Below are 27848 nucleotides of genomic sequence, written 5' to 3'. Positions count from 1 at the left end.
ACCCTTTATTTACACAGTTGCCATCTCAACCGTTCACTTTTGTAAGACAATAATAATGTGTGCAGGCATACAAAAATAGTAAATGTAAGTATTCATTTATAAAAAAGATGTTCTTAACAGACTTTTGTGGCTGTGCTTCAAAATGGGCTGTGTGACCAGTGGCAACTCTCAGGACCTCTGTGGTGCAGAGAAGCTATTCTACTCTTTATGGAAAGTAATAACGGGGCAAGCTCCCCAGTCACACCGTGTCCTGTCACGCCAAAATACATTGACATGTAGAGGTGGGGAGAGCCCTGGGGTCTGAAGAGAAGAGTTTAATAGGACATGGACATCACAAGGCAACCAGAGCCCATCTGCTGTTGGCTTATTTCAGCAGGCAGAGTCGGAGCTGCGTCCATGGAGAAATCACTTCAAGGATATGGCGCTTCTGGAGGAGTTTGCAGTCGTCAGGCAAGGAGAGGTGATGGCTCTGTAACAGTGTCTTCAGTGCAACATGTGCTCCAGTGGAGTCTCTTTTAGCTCCTGAGGATACTGATAGGGGCAAATATATTCTGCAGCATTGTGTGGTCTCTTTGACTCATCTCAGAGACTTTTTATTGCCTGATATAGACATTTGTTGTTTGAATAATAAACAAAAAGCTTAAATTTATACAGCGAAATTGGATCCTTTTGTTGCAAAATGAAGAACACGCAAAGGTTTCTGCTTTGTCCTGTTGCAGTTTCATGACAGATGGGAAGCAAAGTGTATCTTTGGTAAAAGAATATAGCAGGTTACACAGCAGTGGCATTTTATATGTTTTTACAAATTGGGACTAGTAAGTGGTTTCTTTCCAGCTTCAGGCATGGGAAAGGAAACATTGAACTCCTGGTTACCACATAGTAATTTGTAACATACAGTCTGCGAGAAACTGATCCTCTAAGCAGCCACAAAATATTTTATCAGTAGAACTGGGCAGATACAGAGAGCAAAGTTGTAGACTGTGTAGACCCATTACCATCACAGTTTTACAATGCAGGACTCAGGGGAGACAGATGAGTAAAAATAGAGTCAAACTGAGCAGATTTCATCTCTCAGGAAGTGTAGTGCTTTGTTTTGTACGGAGGAGTGATCACGGTTTTGCAATATGCCAATAAAATGTATTTACATTTCTGAATAGCCCAGAAGTTTGGCAGAAACCATGCTTTTAGCCAACAACAGACTTGTCTCTGAGTAGTCACAGGCCATTCAGGGTCGTATTCTGGCAACTAAAATAACCAAGATATGCACAAGGGATTTGCCAGGCACGTGATTCAGGAAGCATTCAAAAATACCACACTTAGGAGTTACGTATTTTTATTTCAGTCTCCTATTTTCTTATATACATTTCCCCCCAAATCTGCAGCTCTTTCTTCAGTTTCCTAGATTAATTCTCTCAGGCAGCATGTTTTTACAAGCACAGATGCTACCTTGGAAAAAAAGGAAGGGAGCCAAATGGGTGTCACATTCCAGCTTGGCAGCAACTTACTGACATACGCCCCCCGCCCCCCCCCAAAAAAAAAAAGGGAAAAAGAGGTCTGCTTTTAGTAATCAAAATTGAATACAAAATTACTACAAAACTAGGGCTGTAAAATCTTCAGACTGTCAAAAGGACTGAAGGAAATGACTTGTGGCCAAAATGACGTCCCTAAGCCTACTTGTCCATGCTGTCACATACCTGGGTAACCTTTCCATCTCCATGCCTTCCATCAAACCTCCCTGACAGTTTTGCCACTCACTCTAGCTTTCAGTTATAATTTTTTGAGTTTGTTTGAAGTGTGCAACCAAAAAGTAAATTCTCATAATGTCATGCTGGCAAGCTTAAATGTAAGTTGGAGACCTTTTCAAATACTGCTTCTTACCATCCATTGTTCTCCACAGAAAACAATCCGTTCAGACCTGGAGTTTCTTTTGAAAATTAGAGGACAATCTGGTAATTGGATTAGAGTTCAGTTTTCTTTGCAGCAGTTTCTCAAAGTGAAGCTTCTGCTTCATTTCATTGATTGCCTACCTGATCTTTCTGCCAGTAAAAGCCACTCACATACCTGAAGGGACAGGGCAAGAATTGATGGAAAATGCAGCTTTGTGTTGCGTAAGATGTGTGTGTTCCTCTGAGTATGATCAGCTAGATAAAGATGATAAGTGCATCTCCATACAGACATGGAAACATGTTTTGCTAATCCACAGTTAAATTTCTTAAAAGAAATTTTGATCAATGTGATCTTTAAAAAATGGAAGAGCCACTAATTGCATCAATACTAAATTCCTGACAGACACTTGCATAGATGCCGAAGAGGGAATAACTTCAGGACACTGAGATTGCACAAGTGAGTTGAAGATCTTTGGAGTTTACATTATTGTAGGGACTGAAAGGGAGAAGAAAAAAATGTATTTGACATCCATATTTCTGGAGATGAGTTGGAAATGCTAAATTAAACGTGCAGCTGTAAACATGCCAGGCTTGATCCTGTATGGAGCACAAGTTAGCCGGGAGGCAGTTGCAAGGGCAAAACTTAGGGCATTACAGTTGCCTGTTTTACTAGTCCTCCAGAACAAATCTGCACCAAAATTTCCCCAATCTAGCATTTTCTTCCATAAGAACCTGTGTGTGTTTTATCCCATTGTGTTCATGAAAGATGTCCCTAGACAGTTTTAATTCCTTCAAAACTGTACTGCAGTTGCAGCTGGTCACAGCCTGCTTTGTGTGAGCCATGTTGCCAGCCAGCCACACAGGGTTCTACCAAGCACTGAGAGCACTTACACCCATTTTTCCCATTTCATCATCCCCATGGAGGAGCAGGTACATCCTAGGTGAGCAGACCTGCACTGGTGAGCCAAATCCTTTTTTCACAGATGGACAATGAAGGCGCAGCCCTCCCTGAGCAGCCCCCTCCCCACTCACCTGCAGCTGGGAAATGGGAGACAGGAGACATCGTTACTCAGCTGTCCCTTGGGGTGGTGCTGGCAAAATGATCTTCTTCACTCCACACATCAATTTTCTTGACATTCATCTTAAAACTTAGGTCATGCATATCCATCTACTCTTAAAAAAGTGTCAGAAGGGTACAAATATCCCTTTCACTATTTTTAGGGCCATATCAAAAGTATTTATCAGCTTTCTGGCACCTCATCCCATTTGTCATATTTGATGCTATCTGACAGCTGACAGGGGGGAGGAGGACAATGTCCTTTAGAAGTGGCAGAGGCAGATAAGTGAAACTCCAAAAGCCAAGACTGCAGTGATGGTGACTCTGGGTGGTTATTGTGCCTGTTGTCACAGTTGGGAAGTGCCTGTTACCATCCACCAGCAGGAGATGGAGCAGAGTCTCGAGGGAGCAGATCATAGCTCAGTGTTTACCCACCCACAGGGTAGTGGGGATGTGGAGGTGGTCTGCCAGCTGCCATGGAGCAGAGCAGAGCTGTGAGAGGAGAGGACAACTGACATCTGATGACTCTACCATCCACTCTGCACTCCATCAGAGCTCCCACGCTGCTTGGCGATGGCCAAAGACCCACTCCCTTCAGCACATGCCCTTGGCTGTGCATATCAGCGCAGGACGGGGCTCAAGCTGTGTGTTATACATAATTCATACAGCTCGTGCTAGGTGGTACATGAGAGGTGCTGAGATTCTTGTTTTTCCATACACACATTGCCAACAGGAAGCTCTTCGAGCTCCTCCGTAGCACATACCTCAAGGCCTCGCATTGGGCAGCTCCTCAACGTGCAGGTAACCTGTTCATCCACCTCGTGCCACAAAATTGGGCTGTTTTCCTAGCACTGTTGGTTTTTAGAAGGCAATGTATTCAGGTTGAAACTTTGCCCACGTACCATCTGCTTCAGCCTTATCTTTCTTTGACAAGAAAGCTGAATATATAATGTCCATTTGGCTTTCCTGGCATTACATAAGGCTGTGGTTTTTACGTTAGGTTTGCAGTTTTGGAGCTCCCCAGCAGCTCTTGCAACAGGCTCCTGCTCTTGTTTTCAAGTGAAAGATCAGTGACAAAAATCAATACCATCTTCATCACTATAATGAATGTGACCCACAGTCTTTCTTAGGATGACCACAAGCTTCCATCATGTGTCTGAGGTCTATTTGCAAATATTGATTTGTAATGCAGATTATCTGTAGCCATTTCATGTGAAATCTTCAGGTCTTGCAGTTTTGCTCTCTTGCTCTCAGTTTGGTATCAAAAGTACAGAAAAAAAATCAAAAGACCTTCCCATAGACTGTTTTGATAACCAAGGTTGCCAAGTCATGAAAATGAGGTGTTTCACTTTTTTCTTAAGCTTCTTAAGGAGGATGGTTCTTAGAAAGCTACAGCTGAGCGAAAGCACTGCTTTGGAGCAGCAGCAGCAGACTCTGTTTACTCGAAGTAGGGAGAAAAAAGTGGAACCTTCATATGCAAATATATGGCATTTGGAAATGTCATATAGCCACATCTACATATAAATAAGCCACTCTCAGAGTGCTGCACTAGCAAGGCTGCTTTGATACAGAAATCACATGGTAGCACACAAAGCAGAAACAGCAGGATACCACTTGGTCAAGTTTGGAGAGTTTTTTTCCTTAATCACCACTTAACTAAGTTAGCTAATATTTCTGTGGTGCTGTGTGTTAGACTTGGAATGGTTGTGAATAGCTGCTGCTTGGTTTTGCTGCTAAGGAGAAGCATGTGTCTCTACATGCTGCATGCGGCTGTACAGTAGAGGTGATGGTCTGGCTCCTGTGCCCTAGAAGACAGTGCTGAATGTAGAGATGCTTGCTCCTCCTTACCCTCTGCCTTGTTTTGTAGATCCTTGCCTGCATGCTCTGAGGGCGACATGATTTGTTCATATAAAGAAGCATCTTCTTCTGCAGACATCCACGTACTGGGATGGTGTTTCAATCTCTGTTTAACCTGATATTAAAGAGTAAATTGCATGCTTTTTTAGAGGGGAGGACATAAAGAGGAGCTTTGGTCTGGTACTCACTGCCCTCAGAAGATGGGAGGGAAAGCGATCCATTCGCCAAGACATTGGGAAGAGATTCTCATACCCCACTCCTCTTGTGCTGTGCCACCTGTGATGGAAACAGCATTCACCCTGCTGCCTTCAGGCATGCAGCCTGATTGGAGGAAACCTCACAAATCTCTAAACTGACACCAACTTTTTTTCAACACAGAATTACAATAATAATAAAGTTAACTTATCCTCTAAGTGCTCTGTCATGAGCTGCCTAAGGAGATCATACAAAAGGAGGAAAACTACAACTTTATTCCTTTGAATGACTGGTTTCTGAAAGGGAAGGAAGCCGCTCTCTGGGGGCCTGGTGGTCTCTCTCTTAGATAGGGGGATCCAAACAAAGGGAAAATCAGAGGCAAGCGAGAAAAACTAACCAAGGTAGCACAAAAAGGGATTTAATCTAATCTAGGAAAGAGGTTAACTCAGATTTATTCAGTCTTTGCACAAAAGAGGGGCACTATAAGGGCCCCTTTACCTAGGGCTTTGATAAATTCACAGTATGGCCATTAAAATCACATCCATAGCAATGATAGCAGGCCTTGAGTCTGATCCCTGCAGTGGGGGTCTTTAAGAGCTCTCTCTGTATAGTTCATCCACAAAAGTGTTGAGGTATGACTTGGTGACAGCTAGCACAGAGACAACATGGGGAGCTGAAAGACCTTTCCAGTGTGCCAGACTGGAAAGCAGGCAGGTGCCATTCACACATAGCGATGAACCACTTCGTGAAGCTGCTGAAGGAAGGGGTCAGTGCATCCTGTCTTGGTGTCCTGAAATCCAGTGTGGGGACACTTATGCAGGCAGCATCTGCTTTAAACAGTGGTCACTGCTGTTTTTACCGACAGGCTCAAAAGGGGTGAAATGTGGTGGTAGAGAAGCAGAGGAGGTCAGACAAGATGAAACAGCGGCCTACTTTACCTCTCTGAATTAAACAGTCAGTCCAGGGAGGACTTGTGTCTAGTGTGAGCAATTGAATGCTAAGAAAATGCTGGTTTGGAGCAACACATTAGCCGAGGTGGCACTTTTTTATTGTCTCCTTCAGCTTGACAAATTTTACTGGGTGTTCCTGTCCAGACATGTAAGCAATGGTTGCTAGCATGTGCTTGTGTTGCTGTGCTGTTTTGGGGGTGTATTGCACTTTGTAGTGCAGTCACTACTTGGTAGCACCTGCTTGTGTATGTAGGAGCCTCAGCTGCTAAGGGTCTGTATAGTCTGTAGAGTAAGTCATCTGTGCCTAGCCAATTAATACAGGTGGACTATGGCCACTGAAAAAACAAATGAGGGTTAAAAAAAATAAGGTTACATTTAGTTTTGAGCAGTCAAATGGACTTTTTGTGTGCAGGAAAACGATTAACAAGTTGCCTAATTTCAAGCAATCTTCTCAAATAAGGAAAATGTGTTCACAGATGTTGCAAATAAAAGCGCTTCTCAATTTCAGAAGTTCAGAGATAGCTTTAACATATATAGCATAGCCCACATATATATGCTGACAAGATGGAAGTATTTTGTTCTCCATTTGAACATCTGGGGATTATTAACGTCTTAATTCATTGGTTTCTATTATTAATTATGGCAGCAGGCTGAATAATTACGATACATTGCTGCAAAAGACAGAGCACAATATTTTTTTTTCCAAGTGCAGTAGGACATCTTGCCATCATCTCAAACATAAAAAGCACTAGATTATTTTTAAAAAGGAAAGTGGATGTTGTCTTATTCCAGGGAACTCATTTGCACAGGAACATTTAAAATTAAGAAATTACTGTGTTGAGCAAGCCTGTTTTGTGCCTGAGAAAAGAAATTAATGTAATTTAATTCACAAAGTTCTTTTTTTTTTTTTCTCTTAGTAATGTGTGGGGAGGGTATTTTTTGCACAGTTTATGTAGAAAGACTAGCTTGAATTTTGTACTTGGACTGGCTGCAGGATGAGTTTAGGCTAAGGCTGCAGCATAATGGTGCCAGACGTTTTCAGATGACATTTGGTGTCTTCACTTTCCACTAGCTCTCAGGAGAGTGGGCTGGTGAGCTCTCTCTTAAGCAGCAGCAGCAACCACTTCCTTCTGAATCTGCACTCAAGTGGCTACCCAAACAGTGATGTTCATGCAAGTTGCTTGTACACATTTTTTTTTATTGTAAAGAGACACTCTTTATTTGTAAGATCAAGAGCAAGGTTTTAAAAGAAGGGAGCCATACTTTGTCAAGATAATTAATAGGTCAAATCTGAACAGCTGTTGATGGTGAAGTGTGACTGTCTTGGTGGACTGCAGTGTGGCTGCTGGCAGCTTTGTCAAGGGCAGGGTGTCTGGAACCATTCAGCAAACACTCGAGAGAAATCCCTTTTCCCTCATCAGAGCTGGCATTTATCATCACAATTCTTCATTACAAGTAAGTAGAAAGCCTGCTTAAGGACTTCATAAGTTACTGTGGGACCTCAGTTTGTGTTAGAGAGGAGGGAAAGTACCAGAAAACCTACTAGAGCAATTCTGCACTTTCAGACAGAGCAACACCACTACCACCCCATTCCTCCTGAGGAAGAGGAATGAGGAAGAGGCAGAGGGACCTTCAAATGTTCCTGGGCCAAGGAAGCTCCCTTATACTCCAAAAGAGCAGCAGATGCTTGGTCTGTGAAGACTGCAGATGAGTAACATAAACTCATGAGCCCATAAACTCATTCCTACGAGTCACCCCTTGTTAATCATTGAAGCTTGTTTACAAAACTCAGCACATCCTCTGCCTATCCACAGGTTAATACTCACTGGACCCTTATTCTGGTTTCAAATAAGAATTACTGCACCAAGTCTCTACCATGCAGAGCAGAAGATCTTTGTTCAGTAAGTTCCCAATGCTATGCCTTGCAGCATATCTTTGGGAAGGCTGCCAAGGAGGTAAAACAGTGCAGGGAAACACACTTCCAAAAGGGGTTGAGAAGGTTAAGGACATACATTTGACCCAAGAATCTCTTTCATCCTTCATAAATCCTCTGATAATATGGTGTGTAAGGAGTCACTACCTCAATATCAGCGAGAGCATTTGGCTGCAAATTTGACTGACCTCAGCAATATGAAAAGATTAAATTATTATGTAAGTCAATTCTCCTTAACCACTCATTCCAATGAGATGGGTGTCAAAATAGCTTCTGCTGCACATCATTCATCATCCCATCCCTTATTTGATTTTATGTATATATATATGTGTGTGTGTGTCTTCAGCACCTGCCTCCATCCACTGGTGACTGTACACTAGGTATTAACACTGTACGTGAGCCAATATTTTCTTAAATGGGTATAACCAATCAGTTACTATTTCCAAGAGCTCCAACATTACATGCTGTACAACAGTGAAAATGCTAACATGAGAATTTACAGGCTGTGGCACTCTAATTTGCTTGCCTTAAATCCCCTAGAAAGTCTCACTGATTCAAATATAAAGAATGACAGAATTATCACCCCTGCAGAACTGATTGTTAAGCGCTCAGCAGTCCAGTCCATTTTTGGACATAAGAATCCTGTTTTTGCTTAGATTTTTATCTAATTTCTACGAAGAGGATTGCAGGAACTTGGGTCTGTGTGCTGGTTTTGACTTAGATAGAGTTGATTTTATTTATAGCAGCTGATAAGGGCCTATGGTTTGGATTTGTGCTGGCAACAGTGTTGATAACACAGGGATGTTTCAGTTATTACTGAGCAGTGCTTAAACAGTGCCAAGGCCTTTTCTGCTCCTCACTCACCCTACCAGCGAGTGGGCTGGGGGAGCACAAGCAGCTGGGAGGGGACATGGCCAAGACAGCTGACCCCAACTGACCCAAGGGATATTGCAGACCATGGGATCTTGTATGCAGCATATAAAGCTGGGGGAAGAAGAATTACGGCATTTGCCTTCCCAAGTAACTGTTAACACACAGTGGAGCCCAGCCATCCCGGGGATGACTGAACACCTGCCTGCCAATGGAAAGGTAGGAGTGGATTCCTTGGTTTGCTTTGCTTGTGTACAGCTTCTGCTTTACCTGTTAAAGTGTCCTTGTCTCAGCCCATGAGGTTTCTCCTTTCTTCCCTTCTGATTGTCTCCTCCATCCCACCGGGGAGGAGTGAGCAAGCAGCTGTGTGGGGCTTAGTTGCCATCTGGGGTTAAACTATGACAGTTTGGAAAGAATTTTCTGGACACTCCAGGCAGTACTTCGTATAATCCTCATCAAGGGCACTAATCATTTGTCATCGGTGCTACTCCACATGTTCAGTTGTGTAACAGAAGGTCCACGCTAACTCACTGGGAAGCTCCCAGTGAGGGCTGCCCAGAGAAGAGTCTGGCTGCATTATTTTTAGCACTTGCAAAGTCAGGTCCTGCAGCTAGGCAGACTCTTTCAGCTCTTGAGTTTCAGCCTTCACTGAAATACTTACCTGAGAATCCTAATGATGCATGTTCAGCTTCCAAAAACTGAAGGAAGGACATATAGCTAAACCAGAAATTAAAATAAAAATAATACAAAATATGGATTTCCACTCCTTCTTAATGGAGGACAGGAACAGCCATAGATCTTAAAGAATGTAGACAAGATAGCTTTAAATAATTATATTAACATTTCAGAAGATAATCCATCAGGAAAAGCAAGATAGCTGAGTGGACAGTCATTCACCTTGGGTTACTTTTCAAGATACAGTTTCTTATCCCAGCAAAATAGCTCATCGTCTCAGCATATCCCTGCCATCCTCAGAAGGGCTGGAGAGCAAGTGTTCAACTAGGAGACACTTCGAGTAAGCAAGATGATAAGCCGTTTCAGTCTGCACAAAGTAGCATCTGGCCTCAATACATTTAAAAACAATCTGTTTTGACTATTGTATCTTACATGTTAGCTATCATGTCATGTTCTGGCACTAACAAAAGATATGAACAATATGAAATGTCATGTTATGCTAAAGATGCAAAAAATGTTGCAGAAATGCAAAATATGTTGGCTTCATCAAAGTGGCATTTAATGCCTCAAGAAAAAGATTTCTGGGTACAGTTGATCTGGAGGGTAGGGGTGTATCATTTTTTAAATAAAAAGGAGAAACTTTTTGAGAAATGCAACAGAAATTACATTTGTCCAGAGATGGGAGGGACTGACCCAGTCAGTCCAGTTTTTGCCTTTCCACTTTACAGCTTCTGTCTCAAGTTGTAGCCATCACAAAAAAGCACAAGTCTGACTTTTCAGTGCAAATAAAGCTTTCACACAAAGCTGCCAATAACAAAGCAGCAAGTCTAAAGTTTGAAGAAGAGCTACTGAATTAATTTAACATTACTGAAACCTGCCTAACTTTGAATTTGGTCTGTCATTGCTTGATGAAAACTGATCTGCTGTGCATGGGAAAAAAAAAGTGGCTAACTTTGTATGTAAGCTCTGTTCTCTGTAGGCGTATGGTTGGTGTGGTAAAGGGGCTCCTTAGTTTAGTGATATTATAATCTAATCAATGCTGATTGCCCCCAGTACTGAGTTTAGAAGTAATCCAAAATTACAAAAAGGAGAGAAGTCTTAATTTATTTAAATTAGGTGGGTTTTTTTACTTTTTACAGTTCTTATTTGATTCATAATTTAAACATGTTTTTTATTTATATCCTCTCTTTTTAGAAATGATTTATCATTCTCATTTCATAGTGATGTAATCCCTGTGATGCATTCATGAGCTTAGTATCTCATCAGTGGCTGGATTACTGAAAAGCCCTCAGATCCTTCAGAAATTAGAGCAGTCAGTTTTAACATGAAGGAACTTTTAAAGCATATCTGAGTATTTGGGTGTCTGTTTTGAATCTGAAAGGATGTTTTGTGTGATGAGAAGACCTGTTTTGAGGCAAGGAAATAGTTTGAGTGAATTCAAAATGTGCTAGAAGGGAACTTCTTAGGTGGAACTAAATGATGCTTTTATTGTGGTTTGTCTTTCAAATGACCAAAATGGCAGATCAAACTAAATCCAAGTTTTTTCTCCTCAGCTTTTGTGTTCAATTCATAACTCTTTTAGAGAAGTCATCAGCCCCAAAGAGGAACTACAGACAATTTGTGTGTGGGTTTTGCAGTCTCTTCCTAGCAAGAAGACAAGTGTTCCCATATGAAGAGTTTATCCTATGAGATGCTAGCAGAACTTGGACCATCTCATTTATGATTCAGTAAAGCATTTTCCATCATAAGGTTACACTCAGAAATGTAATTACAAATTCTGCAGGATCCTAGATTTATTTTAAAGTGTGCTGGAGACCTTTTTAAAGAAAACACGTTTTCTACCCACATGATTGCAGGAGGAGGAGAAATTCCTCGTTTTACCAGCCTACACACAATGAGAGCATCTGCAAGTCTGAGAGAGGTCCTGGTCCCCCTCTCGAGTCCTAGCAGATTAGTCTGTCCTGAAGGTGACAATTTCCCTCACCACCTTGAAGCATGCCTGTGAAAAAAAAGGAAACCAAATGGCATCCTACGGTTTTAGCAGCAATGCTGGCTCCTCTGAGAGAGGAGGCTGATGGTGGCACATGTACATTGCAGAGATGTGTTGGTACCTGAGAAGGAAGGAACAGAGATACACACACATATGCAGGCCGTCTTCTTTAGAAAGGAAGTAAACTTACTTTTGATAATGGAAGATTTGAAGGAAATGGCATAACATTTTCCACAGCAGAAAAGAATGCATATTTAATGTGGATCTCTTGTTTCCTGGACAGAAATATATTTGAATGTGGACCATAGCAGAGGTCCATTACACCCAGAAATCATCAGGCATGGTGCATGGATGATCACTACATGGAAATGGAGTCCAGGTCTTGAGCACAATGGATATACATGCATGTCTGTTGATAGCTGACACAAGTCACACACCTTTTTTCTGTTCTGGGGAGATTTCCAGGTGGAAAAGAGGAATAGACATGAAGTCCAGGTGGGATGAAAAATCTATGTATATATTTCACATGCTGATAGCCAGTGCCTCTCCTAGACGTTGATAGGTAGCCAAAAGTGTTTAGTGCCAGACCAAATACACCTTCTGCTCACACCTCTTTCCAGAAGCAGAAATTCCTTGGCAAGACCTCAAAGAAGGCTATACCATGCCCATCACATGTCTCCTGTTAGTTCATCCTGTCTGTGCCATCCCAGAGCCAGGTACCGGCCCCAAGCCCAGGAATTATCCCTACACAGTGCTGCCAGCTCTGCACTGCACTGCACTGTCCTGAGCAGCCTTCACAGCAGCCTCACACAAACACCCCAGTGTCAGCAAGGCACAAAGAATCACAGAATGGTAGAGGTCAGAAGGGACCTCTAGAGATCATCTAGTCCAATCCCTCTGCTCAAGCAGGTCTACCTAGATCAGGTCACACAGGAATGCATCCAGGCGGGTTTTGAAAACCTCCAGAGAAGGAGACTCCACAACATCCCTGGGCAGCCTGTGCCAGGGCTCCATCACCCTCACAGGAAAAAGGACACAAGCTGGAACTTTTTGTGTTCCAGCTTGTGTCCATTAACCCTTGTCCTATCACTGGTCACTACAGAAAAAAGTGCTGCTTCATCCTCTTGACATACACCTTCAAATACTTCTAAGTATTAATGAGGTCCCTCCTCAGTCTCCTCAAGGCTGAACAGTCCCAGATCCCACAGCATTTCCTCATAAGAAAGAAGTAAATGCTGTCTGCAGGGATGCAGAGGTTGCCCTGTCATTCTCATTTGCTGAGTGCTTGGCCTTGCCTGTTTTAACATAAGGACAATATAACCAACTTCATTAGTGTAAGTCATTAGAGACTCTTAAAACTCTCTTTGAACAGCAGTGACAGGAAAGATATTTGTTATGAAAATCTGGATCTTGGATCTACCACACACACTTTTCCCAAAGGTGGGATAATACCTAAGCGTAGCTACTGTCGGCATGACTGGCTTGGAGACAGAACACAAATTGCAATTGTTTCGTAACGCTCAAGGACTTCCTTTTGAAGATACAAATGCTTCAGCTTATTTGTGTGTGAACTACATTTCCTCAGACATCTATCGTGAGACTTTTTTTCTTCTGTTTTTCATTAATTGTGGCTCTATGATACTATCACAGAAAAAAAAATTTTTACCATTTGAGATATTTTAAGTATTGGTTAAATGGAAGAATTTGCCAAAATTATTCAAGTTAATTAACACCTTTGTAGCCTGCAAAATCCATATTGAGTTTATTGCAAGTAGCATTCTGCATTTCAGCTCATGATGTAAATGTTGAACACATACCTGTCTCAAAACTAAATGAAGCCTCCATTTGCCTGGCTACGTGGAGGGAAATCTTTTCCAGGACTTGCAGCTTCAGTGACTATTTTAACAGCTGCAGAAGCAGGCACACAAAAAGTAGCTCAAAAGTACTCATGCAGTAGGGTGGAGAGGAGCTCAGTGGGCTCTGGGGTACAGACATGCAGCACTGATGATGAACCTCAGCTCTAGACTCCTGCTCCTCCACTTCAGTCATAGAATTCTCTTTCTGATATGCTGTATGACCAAGTGCGCTGTAACAGTATATTGCATGCAAATGTCCACTGTCTGCCTCCTAGCCTTGCCTGGATGTGAGGACACAGTCTGTAGAGGATTACAGAAATGACGGGGTGTTTTTTATGTGCTACTGTGTAATAGTCGAATAGTCAAATCCTTTTTTGTGGTGTTTCATTTGCTGTAACTCAACAGGAAATAGATACACAAAAGAATGCCAGAAAGCCTTGCAAAGCCTTGCATCTACATCAGCCTATGTGTTTCAAGGTGCAAACCCTTGCTCTTGCTTTCCATAAACAATATCTTTCACATCTTGTTCTTTGGATTTCCCTTACTTTCTGAACTTTCTGAGTTCTTTCTGTCATTTCACTTTATATCTCACATTGTCTGGCTAATGTTCCCTTCACCTGTGTTCACAGAGAATGCAAACAAACTGGAAGAAAGTGCAAGAGGGATCTACATCCCTTGTCCAGAGCATTACAATGGCTTCTGCATGCATGGCAAGTGTGAGCACTCCACTAACATGCTGGAACCATCTTGCAGGTAACCCTTGTCCTACCAAGTAGGAAAGGCTACACAGATGAAAATGCTGACTTATAAAAACACTTAATCTAGGTAAACTATGGAAAATAGTGCTAACTGTGGCGTTTTGTGCTAAAAAGACCATTAGACTTAAATTATGAAACAAAGTCTCCGTTTCATGTGGCAAAAGTGTATTGAGTTATGCACAATATTGATTGTAAAAACATGCAGTAACCTTCATTTATATTTAGATATATTTTTAAAAACTCTTCACAAAGTGGTCAGAGTGGGCAGCCTCCTCAGTGCGAAGGAGAGGAGTGCCACCAGGGACATGGCCCTACTGTGGCAGGAGTGATGGTCGTGAGGCAGCAAGCTGGGGCCAGGGGGAAGTGGCTGTGAAGAAAGTTAGGCAGGGCAGAATAGTAGCAAAAGCACATGTTTCTGCAGTGAGTGCCTGCCTGCAAAGGTGGGGACATTACTTCTGAAGTCCAATCAGCGGACTGGTGGCAAAGAAAAGGACCATTTTCCTGGGACATAGGACTGAGAGAGAAAAATTGATCCTCAAGCCAGCTTCTCTCAGCTCCCGCAGCCAGCCAGGGCACATTGTGCTCTTTGCAGCTGCTGTGTTTTAGGTTCTGCATTCAACTGGAAAATATCCTTTTCTCAAACTGCTGGCTTCTGTGGGAATACAGGAGAGAAGAGTGGAAGCTCAAGGATTAATTCAATAGGGTTAGTGCACCACTAATACTTCTGAGAGGAGCCCAAGCAATCTGCCTTGGTCTGTTACGCTTGCTGCTGCCATCGACCTGGATTTTAGTGTCCTCTTACTTGGGCTTCTTAGGGAAAATAGAGCAAGAGCTAAAATGCAGAAAAAACCACCGTTCCCCAAAATCACAGAGAGGAGATGTCAGGCTGCAGGATAGGAACTGCTGAGCAGCGCAGCAGGCAGCATTGGAGTGGATGGCTGCAGCATCAACAGGGTTTTTTATAGCAACCAGACAAAATGTAAATGATGTATCCACTTGCAGGAACATCTAATCACATTTCATATGGAGCTTGGATGATTGGTTATCACCTCCTTAAGGGTAATCTGCATAAGGAGCCACAACTAGATGGCTTTTCACCCTCCCCCACCTCCTCAAAGAAAGAGAGAAATCTAAAATACGTCGTACAAGGAAGTAAATTGATTCTCATCACAACGTGCAAGTAGTTCCACTTGACGCTAGACAGATAAGTCTCAGTCCCCTGGGAGCCTCTTGGCACTATCATGGTGTCATTCACCCTCACAGACCATGGTGATGCTGAGGACTTGAAATCTTCCCTCTGAGAGGTTGCAGAGGCACCAATGCTGTCTCAGGGGATACACTGCAGAAAAGCACATAAGCTTATGCTTAGGACACTGGTTTGGTTTTTTTCAGATGCCATGTTTTTTCATCATTCTTTGACAGCAGCAGGTATAACCATAAACAATGTTTCTTTGTTTCAGATGTGATGCTGGCTATACTGGACAACACTGTGAAAAAAAGGACTACAGCGTTTTATACGTGGTTCCAGGTCCAGTACGATTTCAGTATGTCTTAATAGCGGCTGTGATTGGAACCATCCAGATTGCTATCATCTGTGTTGTAGTCCTCTGCATTACCAGGTCAGTATCTCTGGTACTTTGCAATAGAAAAAGAACAGACTTTTGTTTTTCCTACTTTGTGCACTGATTATACAGCTTTCTGCAGCGACATCACTGATAACAAACACTATTTCATTCACCAACACACTGGTCCAGCCAGTCAGTGCTGCTTCAGTATTAATGACTACATTTTTACTTCCATCTTAATCAAACTTGGGTAGCAATGGTGCCTACAGCAAATGAAGTTTCATAGTTTGTGTTCAGATGCTCGGACAAATATTGTTCATATAAGGGGAATATAAACACAGCGGCTGCATCAGCACTTAATAGAACTAATCATATCTCCATCTTTTTTCCTTAAGGGCCTATTCCCTTAGTCCTAATCAGGCAAAGCATACAAACTTGAAAGCCTGTTTACAATCCCCTTGATTAAATGATTTCACTAGGCTTGTACACGTGTTCCAAGGTGCCACGCATGTTTAAGGTCATCACGAGATGGTGGCACACTAAGCTATATATGATTGGTTTTAATTTTTTTTTGTCTTTAATGATAAGGAAATGGTTGTTTGAATGGAAGTGACAGCCCCAGGGTCGTTTAGAACAAAAGGGGTAAATACAGTTCTTCCCCTCTTACATGTGCTGCTCTGCTTCACCACTGCACTGTTGCTGTCTCTGAGAGGGCTTGGAGTAAGTTCTGAACTTCCCATGTCTCCAGGCTTCTCCCAGAAACCTCAAGATTAAATTAATCCAGCCGGTAACACCGCTAAATTGCTCTTTTAGAAATAAATTTCTTTTTGAAGCAAAAAAAAATCCAAAATCCAGATACCATATCTCTGTAGAAAATAAAATCTCTAATATATATATCACTCCCTACGTTGCACTGCCTGGCTGGAAGACAAGTGTAGCATTTGTGCCTGGAAAAGACACTACCAAAAAAAAAAAGTCATAAATGCTTCTCTGGCCTAAAGGCATAAAACGGAACCATCTCGTGAAAGGTAGCTGTTTTTTTGGCCAAGCTTAGTCCATCAACTCAACGGTGAACAACGAATGAGGCAGTAGGTTGTGGTGATATTCACACAACCAAAAATGTAATGTGTCATAAGAAAAATAAGATAGTGTAGAAACTGATAATGGAACGAATGCTCTGCATCGTCCTGTTGAGTGACTTTAGCCTTGTCACCTTGACGGAGTAACACAGGGTCCTTTATAGAGAAGAATGAAGATAGTGTGCTCTGAGTGATCTGGTTCTGCACTGCAAATTACCCACCACGCTTTTCATACAGAGATGGTACCTTTTCCCACACACTTTGTAACCAAGTTAATTTATGATCTTTTGACTTTTTTCTGTAATGCATGTAATTACTGCAGAGCATCCTCCATCCTGGCATAATGATACATTTGCAAAAGTGTACTCTTAAGTGCCCCAAGAGAAATGCACATGACAAGAGAGCGTTGTGGCAGCATATGCATAAGTAATTGAAGTCAGCTGCTTTGGAGAACCTGACTGTACTGGTTTGAACTTCACACTCTGAACTCTTGAAAGCACCAAAACCACCTTACTAGGTTCCTGGGAGAACAAAGGGAAACTTTACTCACTCAGAGGCCGCTGTGGCCAAACTCTTTACTGCTCATTCCAGTGCGACTTCACCTGTTTAATTTATCAAATGAGTTTGATGTACTGTGTCCAAACTGTGCATTTGAGCCACATAAGACTGCCATTGTAAATCTTTTCATTGTCATTACTGTTGATGCTCTTAAAGTCATACCTGTACAGTGGCGCAAGTCTACGAGGTGTTCTCCATTACTGGAGGACACTTAAGGGCTCACTTTTAGGGCTCTCCTTGTACAGACACTTTAATCTGAATGAGCTGTGCTGCTGACAGGGTCAGGCTGCCCCTTCCCTTGGCTCCTGGGCTGTGCCACTACTAGCATTTCTGTGACCATACAACGAACCTAGTCAGGAAAAGGGTTCGGCTGAAAACTCAACCACCAAAACAATGTGTTTTTAAGGGGCTCAGTGCCACGATGAGGTTGGCCACCTGGCTGCTCATCACTAGTGCCAGCAATGGGAATAAGCAGCTGGGGTAGAGGAAGGGTGCAGAGGCCAAGAGGTACAGACAAAAGAAGGTGGAGCAGTGAGGCACAGCCCCTGTGCCCAAAGACTTTTAGCTTAGAGGTAAGGCGAAAGAGAAGCGATGATAAAAGTGAAGGAGGATAGTAAGTAATATAGGGATGGTATTGTGTCATAATGATTCTCAGCAGTTTTCTTTACAGCTTTGCATTTTTAGTGCTTCCCTAATGTTTAGTCACAGCAGCTTATTTATGTGAAGAAATAACTTGATTAAAAATGAATGCATAATGTGTTTTACCTGCTATGAATCACATTGTGAGTAACTCAAGCTTGTGAGCAAGCTTCAATAGAGGGAGGGCAGGCAGCCTGTGCTGCACTACCTAGTTTACATTGATAGAACTGCTGTATTCATAAATGAGTGCATCCCCCACACAGAGCAATACAAAGACCTTTTGATTAAAGAGTTAAGGACCAAGAAAAGCTCTCACTCAGTTTTAGCAGACGATTAAGTCTGAAAAGCTGTTTAAATGCTCCTCTTGGGAAACCCAGGTGCACTTCAGACTCAACCTACCTGTAAACACAGTAGCACTGCATTTAAGCAGTCGAAATGTCAGTACTTGGCCCTGGAGCCTTCCGAGGCTTCCATCAGTTGGCAACATAGTGCATTGTGCAATTAAAACATGGGCATTTTTAGTTAAAATACATGTTTTCATCATCTTAATTGGAGTAATCTCTACATTTGAATTAATTTCTCTCAGCATTGGACTAAGCGACTGTCGCTATGAGTTTTGTGAAAGCACCTGTGGGATGCTCATCTCCTTTATGGGGTTGGTATCTCCTGTTCTTTGGGAATGCACGGCTGCATGCCCTGGCATTGCTGACCATCCTAGTCATCCCCCAGCCACCTGCTACTTCCACGTTTCTTACAAAACCAATCTGGTTGTGCCCACTGTGGCTGCCCACACCCGGTTCCCCTAGCCCTGCTTCACATGGGTGAGCACTGAGACAAAGCAGGGCCACTCCTCCTGCAGTAAATCCCCATCCTCAGGGACTCGGGAGGAACTCTGGTCTCTCCGGCATCCCTGTGGCTGCCGGCTGCAGCAGCAGGATTGAGCAGTGCCATCCCTCTGCATGTGAGGTGTCGGGGCTGTCTCCCCCAGAGCTCTGCAAGATCATGCCGTGCAGTCTCCGGGTAACTGGGCAGGAAAGGCCGCGTGGGGACAGTCAGGGCTCAAAGGCTGGCAGCATGTACATGACATGTGGCTCAGTGAATCAGCCCTGTGTTTACTAACAGCGGCTCCCTGACTCACTCCAAAAGTTTGATCACCTTTTTAGGAACATGTGGTGAATAATGAGTTTGTCATGAAATAACAAACCAGCTAAAGTCTGCATTAGTTTCATAATGAAAGCTCTGCCGTGGCCTCCCAGGGTACTAGCGATGCAGGCTTATTTCTCCTGGAGTAATGATAGCAGCCTACTTTACTGCTTCCAGGAGAGGAACAAGGAAAAATCTAGTGCACAGGCGTACAGTTTCTCATGAGGGGGTGGTCTTGTTGGCTTAGAAGTGAGGCGAGTCAGGACAATCTGACCCATATTTTGGTAAACACTTATATAATTGTGTTTCAGCATTTTTAAATGCTTCCTAAGTCCTCATGCTCTTGATTAGCCTTTCAGTTGGCATCACAAAACTACAGCATCACTCCCGTTCAGCAGGGGATAAAGAAACATCCCTTTTGATTTTAAAGGGTCAGTAAAAATGTACATCATTATTTTTTTGTTAGTTTTTTGACACAGAGGTGAGGGCAAGCGCTCTGAGCTCTCACTACACTGAGAGTGCCTTTTCCCTGCTGCATAGCACAGGTTTTCACAGGGTGCCTCTGAAAGCCTTTCTGCGACAGCAAAACAAGTAGCCCAATACAAAGGGAATTGTTTTCCATGTCAGTATGGGCTGGAGTATCGTGAGGCTTTCTGTCATGCCACTCCAAGAAGGTTTTTCAGTCTTTCCTATGTATCTGCCCAGGCAGAGGGCAGAATGAGTCAGGCACGTGCAGGCTAAAAACACCTATTGAGCTTCAGCTGAAGGAAGAGGACAAATGCCTGGCTGAATCAGGAATAGCTTGTTCCTTCTCCTTGGCAAAATGTTACCTAGATCACCCTGGGTAAAGGACTGGTTTTATTGCTGGTTGTTTTTCTGTAGATAAACATTTTCCCACTGATAGCACAAATGCAAGAAGTGCAAGCATATTTAGTGGGTGTTGGTCATCCTGCTGTGGTTCTCCTTGCCCAACAGTTTCTACCATAACTCCCTCAGCTTTCAGCTGCTTGGAACTGAGGCTGAACTCCTCTGTGCTTTCTATCTAAGGCTGCCTTTTCAGGGGAGCAAACCAGAAACGCATTTAGCTTTCCATGAGGGGGAAGCGCTCCATAGCATCCCTCATAACTGAGGCTGATGCAGGTAAAAGGCTGAAACACGCCCTTGCTGAGGAGTACCATGAGATCCCGAGCCAGAAGAGATTTGCTATTGCAGCCATCCAAAGGGAAAATAAGATTTTGGTCTTTCCAGTGCAATTGCTTTCTGCACAGAGCCAAGCAGCCGTGTGAGATGCGTAGCATGGTGCAGGCACCCGTAAGTAAAGTAGCTGCTCGCTAATGAGCTGAGCTTGGAGCATTTCCATGGAGACTAATAGGGATTGCAGACGCTTAGCCCCTGAGAAAAGCAGCCCCCGCATCCACTTGGTAAATACTTCACAGACCTGGGATGCTGAGCAGGTGAGCGTGAGACCGTCCTAAGCCTTCCAGCTGCGCCTCACTGAAAAGAAATCCGTTCTGTAAAGAGAGATGTGGAGCAGATGGGGCTGTGGCAATGCTGCCGAGTTGCGACTGCTCACCGGGCAGGAGCAGGAATCTTTACATTTTCCTTGGCCATATTTTGATTTCCTGTAGGGTTAGTAGGGCTTTTTTGGAGTACTGTTGCCATTAGGTGACCTGTTACATTTAATTGAAGAGTAGAGGCGCTGAGGGCCAGAGGATACCTCTCTCTCGCCCTCCCATCTCCTGCTGCCCTCTCTCGCCCTCCTGTCTCTCCTGCTACCTATGCTGCCTCTTGACCAGTCACATTAAGAGCCATGTATTCTCATAACTCTTTTCCAGGAAATGTCCCAGGAGCAACAGAATCCACAGACAGAAGCAAAACACGGGGCACTACAGTTCAGACAATACAACAAGAGCATCGACAAGGTTAATTTAAAGAGCGCATGTTTCCACAATGGCAAAAGTAACTGCCGAGAGCTTGGACTACAAAATACAGTATTATAGACAAAAGATTAAGACAAGATCTACACATGTTGCCTTGCATTTGTGGTAATCTACACCAATGAGAACATGTACTACAGCTATATTTGATTATGTATGGATATATTTGAAATAGTATACATTGTCTTGATGTTTTTCTGTAATGTAAATAAACTATTTATATCACACAATATAGTTTTTTCTTTTTCATGTATTTGTTATATATAATAAATACTCAGTGATGAGAAAAAAATTGCCTTTCTTAAATTTGCTGTATCTCATAGCTGTGTATAGTCTTGGGATATTGTATATGGACACTAACAAGTCTCTTCTTTTTTTTTCTTTTTCCAGTTCTAGTGGCAATTTTGAGTCTACTGAACTCAGTAGTAGGGTTTTGAGTTGGTCCAAGATCAGCGACAATTATGGATGTGGGAAAGGTGAAGAATAATTTAACCTACATTGAGGAGGGATAAAATATTTCAGATCCGGAGTCAACTACATTTCATCAGCCTTCTTCTCCCATAACATCTATCTTTACTCTCCCATAGCTTAGGAAATCTTTGCCTTAAATCCTAACTGAAGGGGAAATGGAAGTTCTTGGTAACTGCAATAAGAGTGTTGGGGGTAATGTTTTGGTTTGGGAGGGAGTTAGGGCATCTGCCAAGATGAACCCTACGAGAACGCTTTGCAGAATCTCCAACTCTGGTCACTGGAGTGAGTGAAAATTGCTTCTTACTGTTGATTGAAAATTATTAGGTTAAAAAAGTTAATAATATAATAACAGTTGAAATGCCAGCACTGTTTGCACCTCGTGACCATGCCGATATGATTTATTTTTTCAAAGAGAAGGTGAAAACCACTCAGAAAATACCTTATGTATAACTTCATGGGTGACCCTACTCCATTAAATGTAATGAGCTCAAATGTTGGCTATACCTCAGGAAAAGAAGGGCATGTGTTTTGTCACATCCACATGATGCACAAGATGCAAAGTTATTTCCAAGGTAGCTGAAACTCTCCAAAACACATTCCTCTGAGAAGCTAATATTACTCTAGTTGGTGCTATGAATTCTGAGGATGACAGAGCGAGACTGAAGGGCAGAGTGCAGTAACTTCACTCTTGCTGGCTAGCATCCATTCCACTAATTGACTATAGGAGTGCTAGTCACACTAAACAGCATAATTGAGGTAAAAAACAGGAGCTTTGCCTAGGCAGAAAGCACCCATGGCAAGAGTTAGGAGCATTTCCCACTGTCATCACCACATCAGAAGTGGCCTTTGGGTCAGAATCAGAGCTGGGGTTACCTGGGATGATGTCTTCTCATGAGTGTGTTTCCATTTCTTGCTTCAGCATTGATCCGATCGCTCACCACAGCCGCTGCCAACCCCGCAGGTGACAGCCCACTACGGCTGGGCCTCAGACACGGCTGCGGTAACACTTCTCTAACATGGCTTTTGGTCTCCCCTCCACCGCCCCAGCCTGCTTTAAAGTGAATCCATTGCATGATGTTGACATGGTCTCAGTTTTTTGTCTTGTTCTGGGTTTCTTGGCTTTTTAAAGGTAATAAAAGGTGATTGGCAAGAGATGCTTCCAGGCCCCTGGTCTGTGCTGATTGGTGGGAGTGGGAGTGCCGTGCTTCCACAGGCCGTGGGGCAGAGGACGGTGCAGGGCAGTCCCCAGCATTGGGCTGCCACCCAGAGCAGTGGGCTGGGGCCAGATGGGGGCAGAGGAGGGGCTGACAGCTGCCCCCCGATCCTCAGCCCTCACAGCAGCACTCCTGGCACCGAGGATTGTTTTCAGACTGGGACAGCGATAGTGCAGGGTGAGTATGCAGCAGAGAGGCAGTGAGCAGGCATGATCCTGGCCTGCTGGACAAGAGGGACTTTGTCATCCTCAATCAAGCCTACCGTAAAACCCTCCTCTTCATCCCAGTCTTTGCGGGTTTTGTCTCCCACACCCAGGCACAGCAAGGGTCGAATGACATGGAGGGAAAGCCAGGCACAACTGCACTGGGCTATACAGGTTTGACGCCACAAGGTCCCTTTGAGGGAAACTTTGCAAGCTCTGTTAATTAAAGTGATACCTAAGTGGCAATGGAACACCTCTCTTCAGACCACACCATCACACAGCAATGGCAGCCTCCGAGGAGCACTTCAGCGTGAGAGTGAGGATTAGGTTGGAGGTAGCAAATGTAGCTCTACTCTGCAGTTCCCCCATCACGCTGCTTGCTCTCTGAGAGAGGTGTTGGAGTCTGACAAGCATCAAAACCATAGATTTTTAGACAAATTCAAATGTCAGTCCCCCCACTGGGACTATCAGATCTGGATTGTTTATTTCAGTCACTTGCATTAGATACAAAAATCAAATGTTAACCCATACATACTGCCATGTAGCTATAGCAATAAACCTAATTTTAAAAAGGCGAGGCTTGGCCTGCCCTAAAATAGTGTAGCATTGCTTAGGTGGGGAAAAAAAAGGAACCCTACACTCTTGTCTAAACTTCCCAAAGTTATTTGCCTTGCTTTTATCATGCAACACCACATTTAATCGCCAAACAGCCCGTGTTTGCAAAGTGTTATTAGCTGCATCTCCCACTGCTATCTGTCACAAAGCCTTCACACCTCTGAAAACAAGGCTAGCTTTTAAGTACCTGCTTCAGACCAGAGGGCAGAGAGGGGAAAGTGATTTCGGTTTTAATGCACAGAGGGCAGGTTCCGCTGAATATTAGACCTCTTTGGGCCTTTCAAACTTAATTTTCAATGTGCTTGTACGGATATATGGTCTGAAAATAATAGTGCTTGAGGTTGTACATACAGAAATGGAGATTTCTGCAGAAAATATTTGCAGAACTTGTACAAAAGGCAGCAGCAAATTAGGAGACATGGATCTGAGATTGCTTTCTCCTTTTCTAAAGGGACAGGAAAGTTCATTTGTTAGAGCTATATGCCAACCAAAACTAAAGATGTGAAAAATCTTTGTGGAGTTTAACTGCCCAAAATGAAGGAAGGTGGACTGGCCACAGAAGGACCTGGAGGCAGAGCACAGCTCCTCGACCCAGAGTCACCTGGAGGGATGCTGATGTGTCGCCTTTGCTTCTCAGTGTACTGTTAGAGCAGCAAGAGCAAGGCCCTTGCAATGCCAACAAATGTGGGCTCATTGCTTATGAGAGAGGACAGTCATTCATTTAGTTTGGCTGTTTCATAGGCTTTTTTATCTGTCACAGCACTGCGGCATCTGTAAATAACCTCAAATACCGGCACACACCTATCTTACAAACCACACGAGAGAAGACCAAGATGTACAAAGTTGCTGACAAGACCATTGATGCCACACTCGACACAGTTGCTTAGGGGCAACGTGTGACACGGATGTCCCAACAGCCTGCGGTCTCTCACTGGCCCAGCTGCTGTTTTACCGAGGCTAAACTGCTTGGTAAAAAAAAAAAAAAGACCGCTGGCACATCCCCATTCCCCACAGCTTTTCCTCTCAGCCTGTTACATCTTTGGAGCAAGAATCCCTGTGCTTACTTTGTACATGATATATTTAACACAACAGCATCCTGACCTCGATCCTCAAAATGAAGCTGAGCACACTGGCCACACACACAGTGTGCTGGTAAGCAGAGCTGACCTGCCCTCCCCAGCCTGGGAGGTACAGATGATGCTCAGCACCTCAGTGCCTTCAGATGCTGGTGAAAGAAACAGCTGTGCCAGACCCCAGCCCATACAAGTGTCACCTGTCCCCAAGAGTGACACACAGCCTTCGCTTCTGCCACCCTGAATGCTGCAGTACAGGGCAAGCACAGCTTCCACACCTCTCCATCATGATGCTTTTCCTTAAAATAAAGTCTGATCAGATGTTCATTGTTACTCCCTTTCATCCAACAATAGACATGACTGACAGAATATTGTCATTACAAAAATATTCTAGTTAATAAAGGAGAGCTGGACATCCTATGCAAGCTGCTGCCCCCCTGAGCTTGCCTGCTTCTGTACATGGAGGGGCCACGATTACCTCAAACAAAACAACACTGGGGCAATTTTCCCTTGTTATAGATGACAGAGTCTCACCCTCCCTGGGGCAGCACTGGGTCAGCATGGCTGTGCAGAAGTTTACCAAGCGCCAGCCTGGAGAGCAGGAGCTGAAGGCAGGGACATACGCCTGTGTGTTTGCCCCACACACAGGTTAACTGAGGAGGCGGGTGGATGTGGGCAGAAGGTGGGAGCTGTGCATAGCTGCCTCCAAGTTTTCAGAAGCAGCCCTCAAAAAGTCATATCTTCAAACAGCTCTCTAAAGCTTCTTTGAAAACAAAATGATTAAAGGCTACCTTCCTTCTCATCCAACATCAGACACATCTCACGCTGCATCCCAGCTTTCACCCCTTATTATGCGTGCAGCTTTTCCAGATGTCAGCCCCTACAAGTTTGTAAAGCAATCTAGAGGTGGGAATGCCCATGTCTGGTGGTGCTGGTGGGTTTTTTTTTCCCTCCAGAATAAATACTAAGCTCAACTGGACTTGAAGGTAGGTGGAAATATGCTGGGTCATTATGGTTAGGCCCTTAGAGCCACTTTATGAATAATTGTAATGATTTTTTACCTATAGTTCTGGTCAAGATTGGCCAGAACCTGACTGAGCCAGACTGTTAAATTGTGCTCAATTTGACACAGGAGCCAAAAGTCTCATTTTTTCCCCCTTTTTTTGGCAGTCAAGATGCTGTGCTGCACCTTGATGGTGCCACCAAAGTGGCCTCACCTGGCACCCAGGGCAGGAGAGTGTCAAGAGGGATGGGCACAGTCAGCTCCTCCTCCAGACAGCTTTTACACTAATGCTTTCCTTTCAGATGCTTTTATATTAGGTGGGCTTAATTTATTTTAGTTTCAGTTTAATTAACAGTTTTGTCACAGCAGGAGGGCTGTTGAAAACAAAGATGCATTAAAAAAAAGCAGGATTTTTGTCAACTTTTTTTTTTTCTGTATTTGAATGAGAGCCACAAAGCAGTAAAATATTCAGCAGTCTCACACAGGAGCCTCCAAGCTGCATAATAAAACATGTGAGGAATCTGCTCTATAATGCTAAATAGGTGGCATCGGCCAAAGCTTTGTAAATAAAATGTGAGGCCTGTTTTGCTGAGGAAGTGCAGACCCCCAGGTAAGAGCTGTTTAAGTTTTCCTGGGCTGTGGGGGCCAGTTGCCTGCATGGCTGTGGGGCACCAGAGTGAGGTTTCATCCCACCAGTGACCAAACCTCACAGACACAGAGGTGACCCCAGCCACTGTCATCCTCCAGCTCACTTTTCCGGGGTCACAGTGCCTTCACCTGTCACCATCCTCACAGGAAACAAAAATCATTGGAAGGTGAAAAATGTTTCAAAACTGCAGTAACATCCCATGCTGACCATGGCTAGATGCCAGGTGTCCACCAAAGCTGCTCTATCACTCCCCCTCTTCAGCTGGACAAGGGAGAGAAAAAGTCAAGATCCACAGGTTAAGATAAGGACAAGGAGACATCACTTAACAGTTGTGGCCACAGGCAAAACAGACTTGGGGAAATTAGTTTAATTTCTTACCAATCAAATCAGAGTAGAGAAACAAAACCAAACCTTAAAACATCTTCACCTTACCCCTCCGTTCTTCCCAAGCCTAACTTTACTCCCAATTTTCTCTGCCTTCTCCCCTCCAGCGGCACGGGGAGACAGGGAATGGAAGATGTGGTCAGTTCATCACCATGGCCTCTATGGCTGCAGGGACAGAGCCTGCCTCACCATAGGCTGCACCATGGGCTACAGGGAGATCTCTGCTGTAGTGCCACCAATATTCTCACTCTTCCACTGCAGTTATGAAGCATCTCTTCACAAATACATTGTCCCAGAGGCTCTACCACTATCACTGATGGGTTTGGCTCTGACTAGCTGTGGGACCATCCTTCAGACACTGGCACTGACTGCATCAGACACAGGCAAAGTTTCTAGCAGGTTCTCCCAGAAGCCACACCTCCCCCCCTCCACTCCCCAAAACCTTGCCACACAAACTCAATACATTTGCCATGAGAGAAGCTTTAAAAGGGGCTTGCTTTACATCAGATCATTCAGAAATTATGTGTAATTATTCAGGATAAAAATCAGGCTTCTAAATGCAAATGTGCATGACCGACCATCACCCCTGATGGGGAAGAGGGGTGGGTTTTACGGTGAGGAGCTTTCAGCAGAACAGGGACGAGCAGAGAGGTGAGGAAGAGCCATTTAATGTGACTTGAATTAGCAGCTACAGATAGTGCTTCCTGCATGTTTTACATTTTCAAATAAAAAGGATCTTCTTGTTTAATGGTTAATAAAAATGATTAGTGCTCCCAGGGCACAGATCCTGACAGATGCAGACTGTGCTGGAGGGACCAGCTACAAGACATAAGAGAAGATGAAACTGATTTCTTTTCTTTTTTTTTTTTTCCTGTGGAGTACATCTCTCCCAGCATTTGCAAGTTAATTTGTCATGTAATTACATGTTGCATTTGTCAGAGAATTGCAGCATGTGTGATGGGCCAACAGCCCGCCACAGCCAGCAGCAGCCTACAGCAGCCCAGCAAACACTTCTGCAGCAATGAAACACCGACAGTTAGAAAGTTGTGTCTCTGTGTGTGTACATATATATATGTATTAAATTTAATAACTTTATCGATGATCTCAATGTACTCTCAGTCTGTTTGTGGATGATACAATACTGGGCAGGAGCGTAGATCTGGTTGAGGGTCCTTCAGGGCTTCAGGAAGGCTCTTCAGAGGGACTTGGACAGGCTGGAGTGATGGGCTCAGGCCAATTGTATGAGGTTCAGCAAGGCCAAGTGCTGCTTAGAGAAGTGGTCCCCATC

The 27848-nt window shown here is 43.6% G+C and overlaps 1 protein-coding gene across 1 annotated transcript in view; it reads left to right on the top strand.

Annotated features, from left to right (window-relative positions):
- Nucleotides 1-21164, top strand: part of TMEFF2 (transmembrane protein with EGF like and two follistatin like domains 2) — a 138524-nt gene extending 117360 nt beyond the window's left edge. The window contains exons 8-10 of the mRNA XM_062002495.1: nt 13899-14022; nt 15488-15646; nt 20847-21164. Coding sequence (XP_061858479.1) covers nt 13899-14022; nt 15488-15646; nt 20847-20943 — 380 coding nt within the window. The 3' untranslated portion in view covers nt 20944-21164. The remainder of the gene's footprint in view (nt 1-13898; nt 14023-15487; nt 15647-20846) is intronic.
- The last annotated feature ends 6684 nt before the right edge of the window (nt 21165-27848 follow it).

The sequence above is a fragment of the Colius striatus genome, chromosome 9, assembly GCF_028858725.1.
Source record: "Colius striatus isolate bColStr4 chromosome 9, bColStr4.1.hap1, whole genome shotgun sequence".
In the NCBI taxonomy this organism is placed as follows: Eukaryota; Metazoa; Chordata; class Aves; order Coliiformes; family Coliidae; genus Colius; species Colius striatus.
The sequence above is the reverse complement of the archived record's forward strand: the minus strand, read 5'-3'. Positions and strand labels throughout refer to the sequence as shown.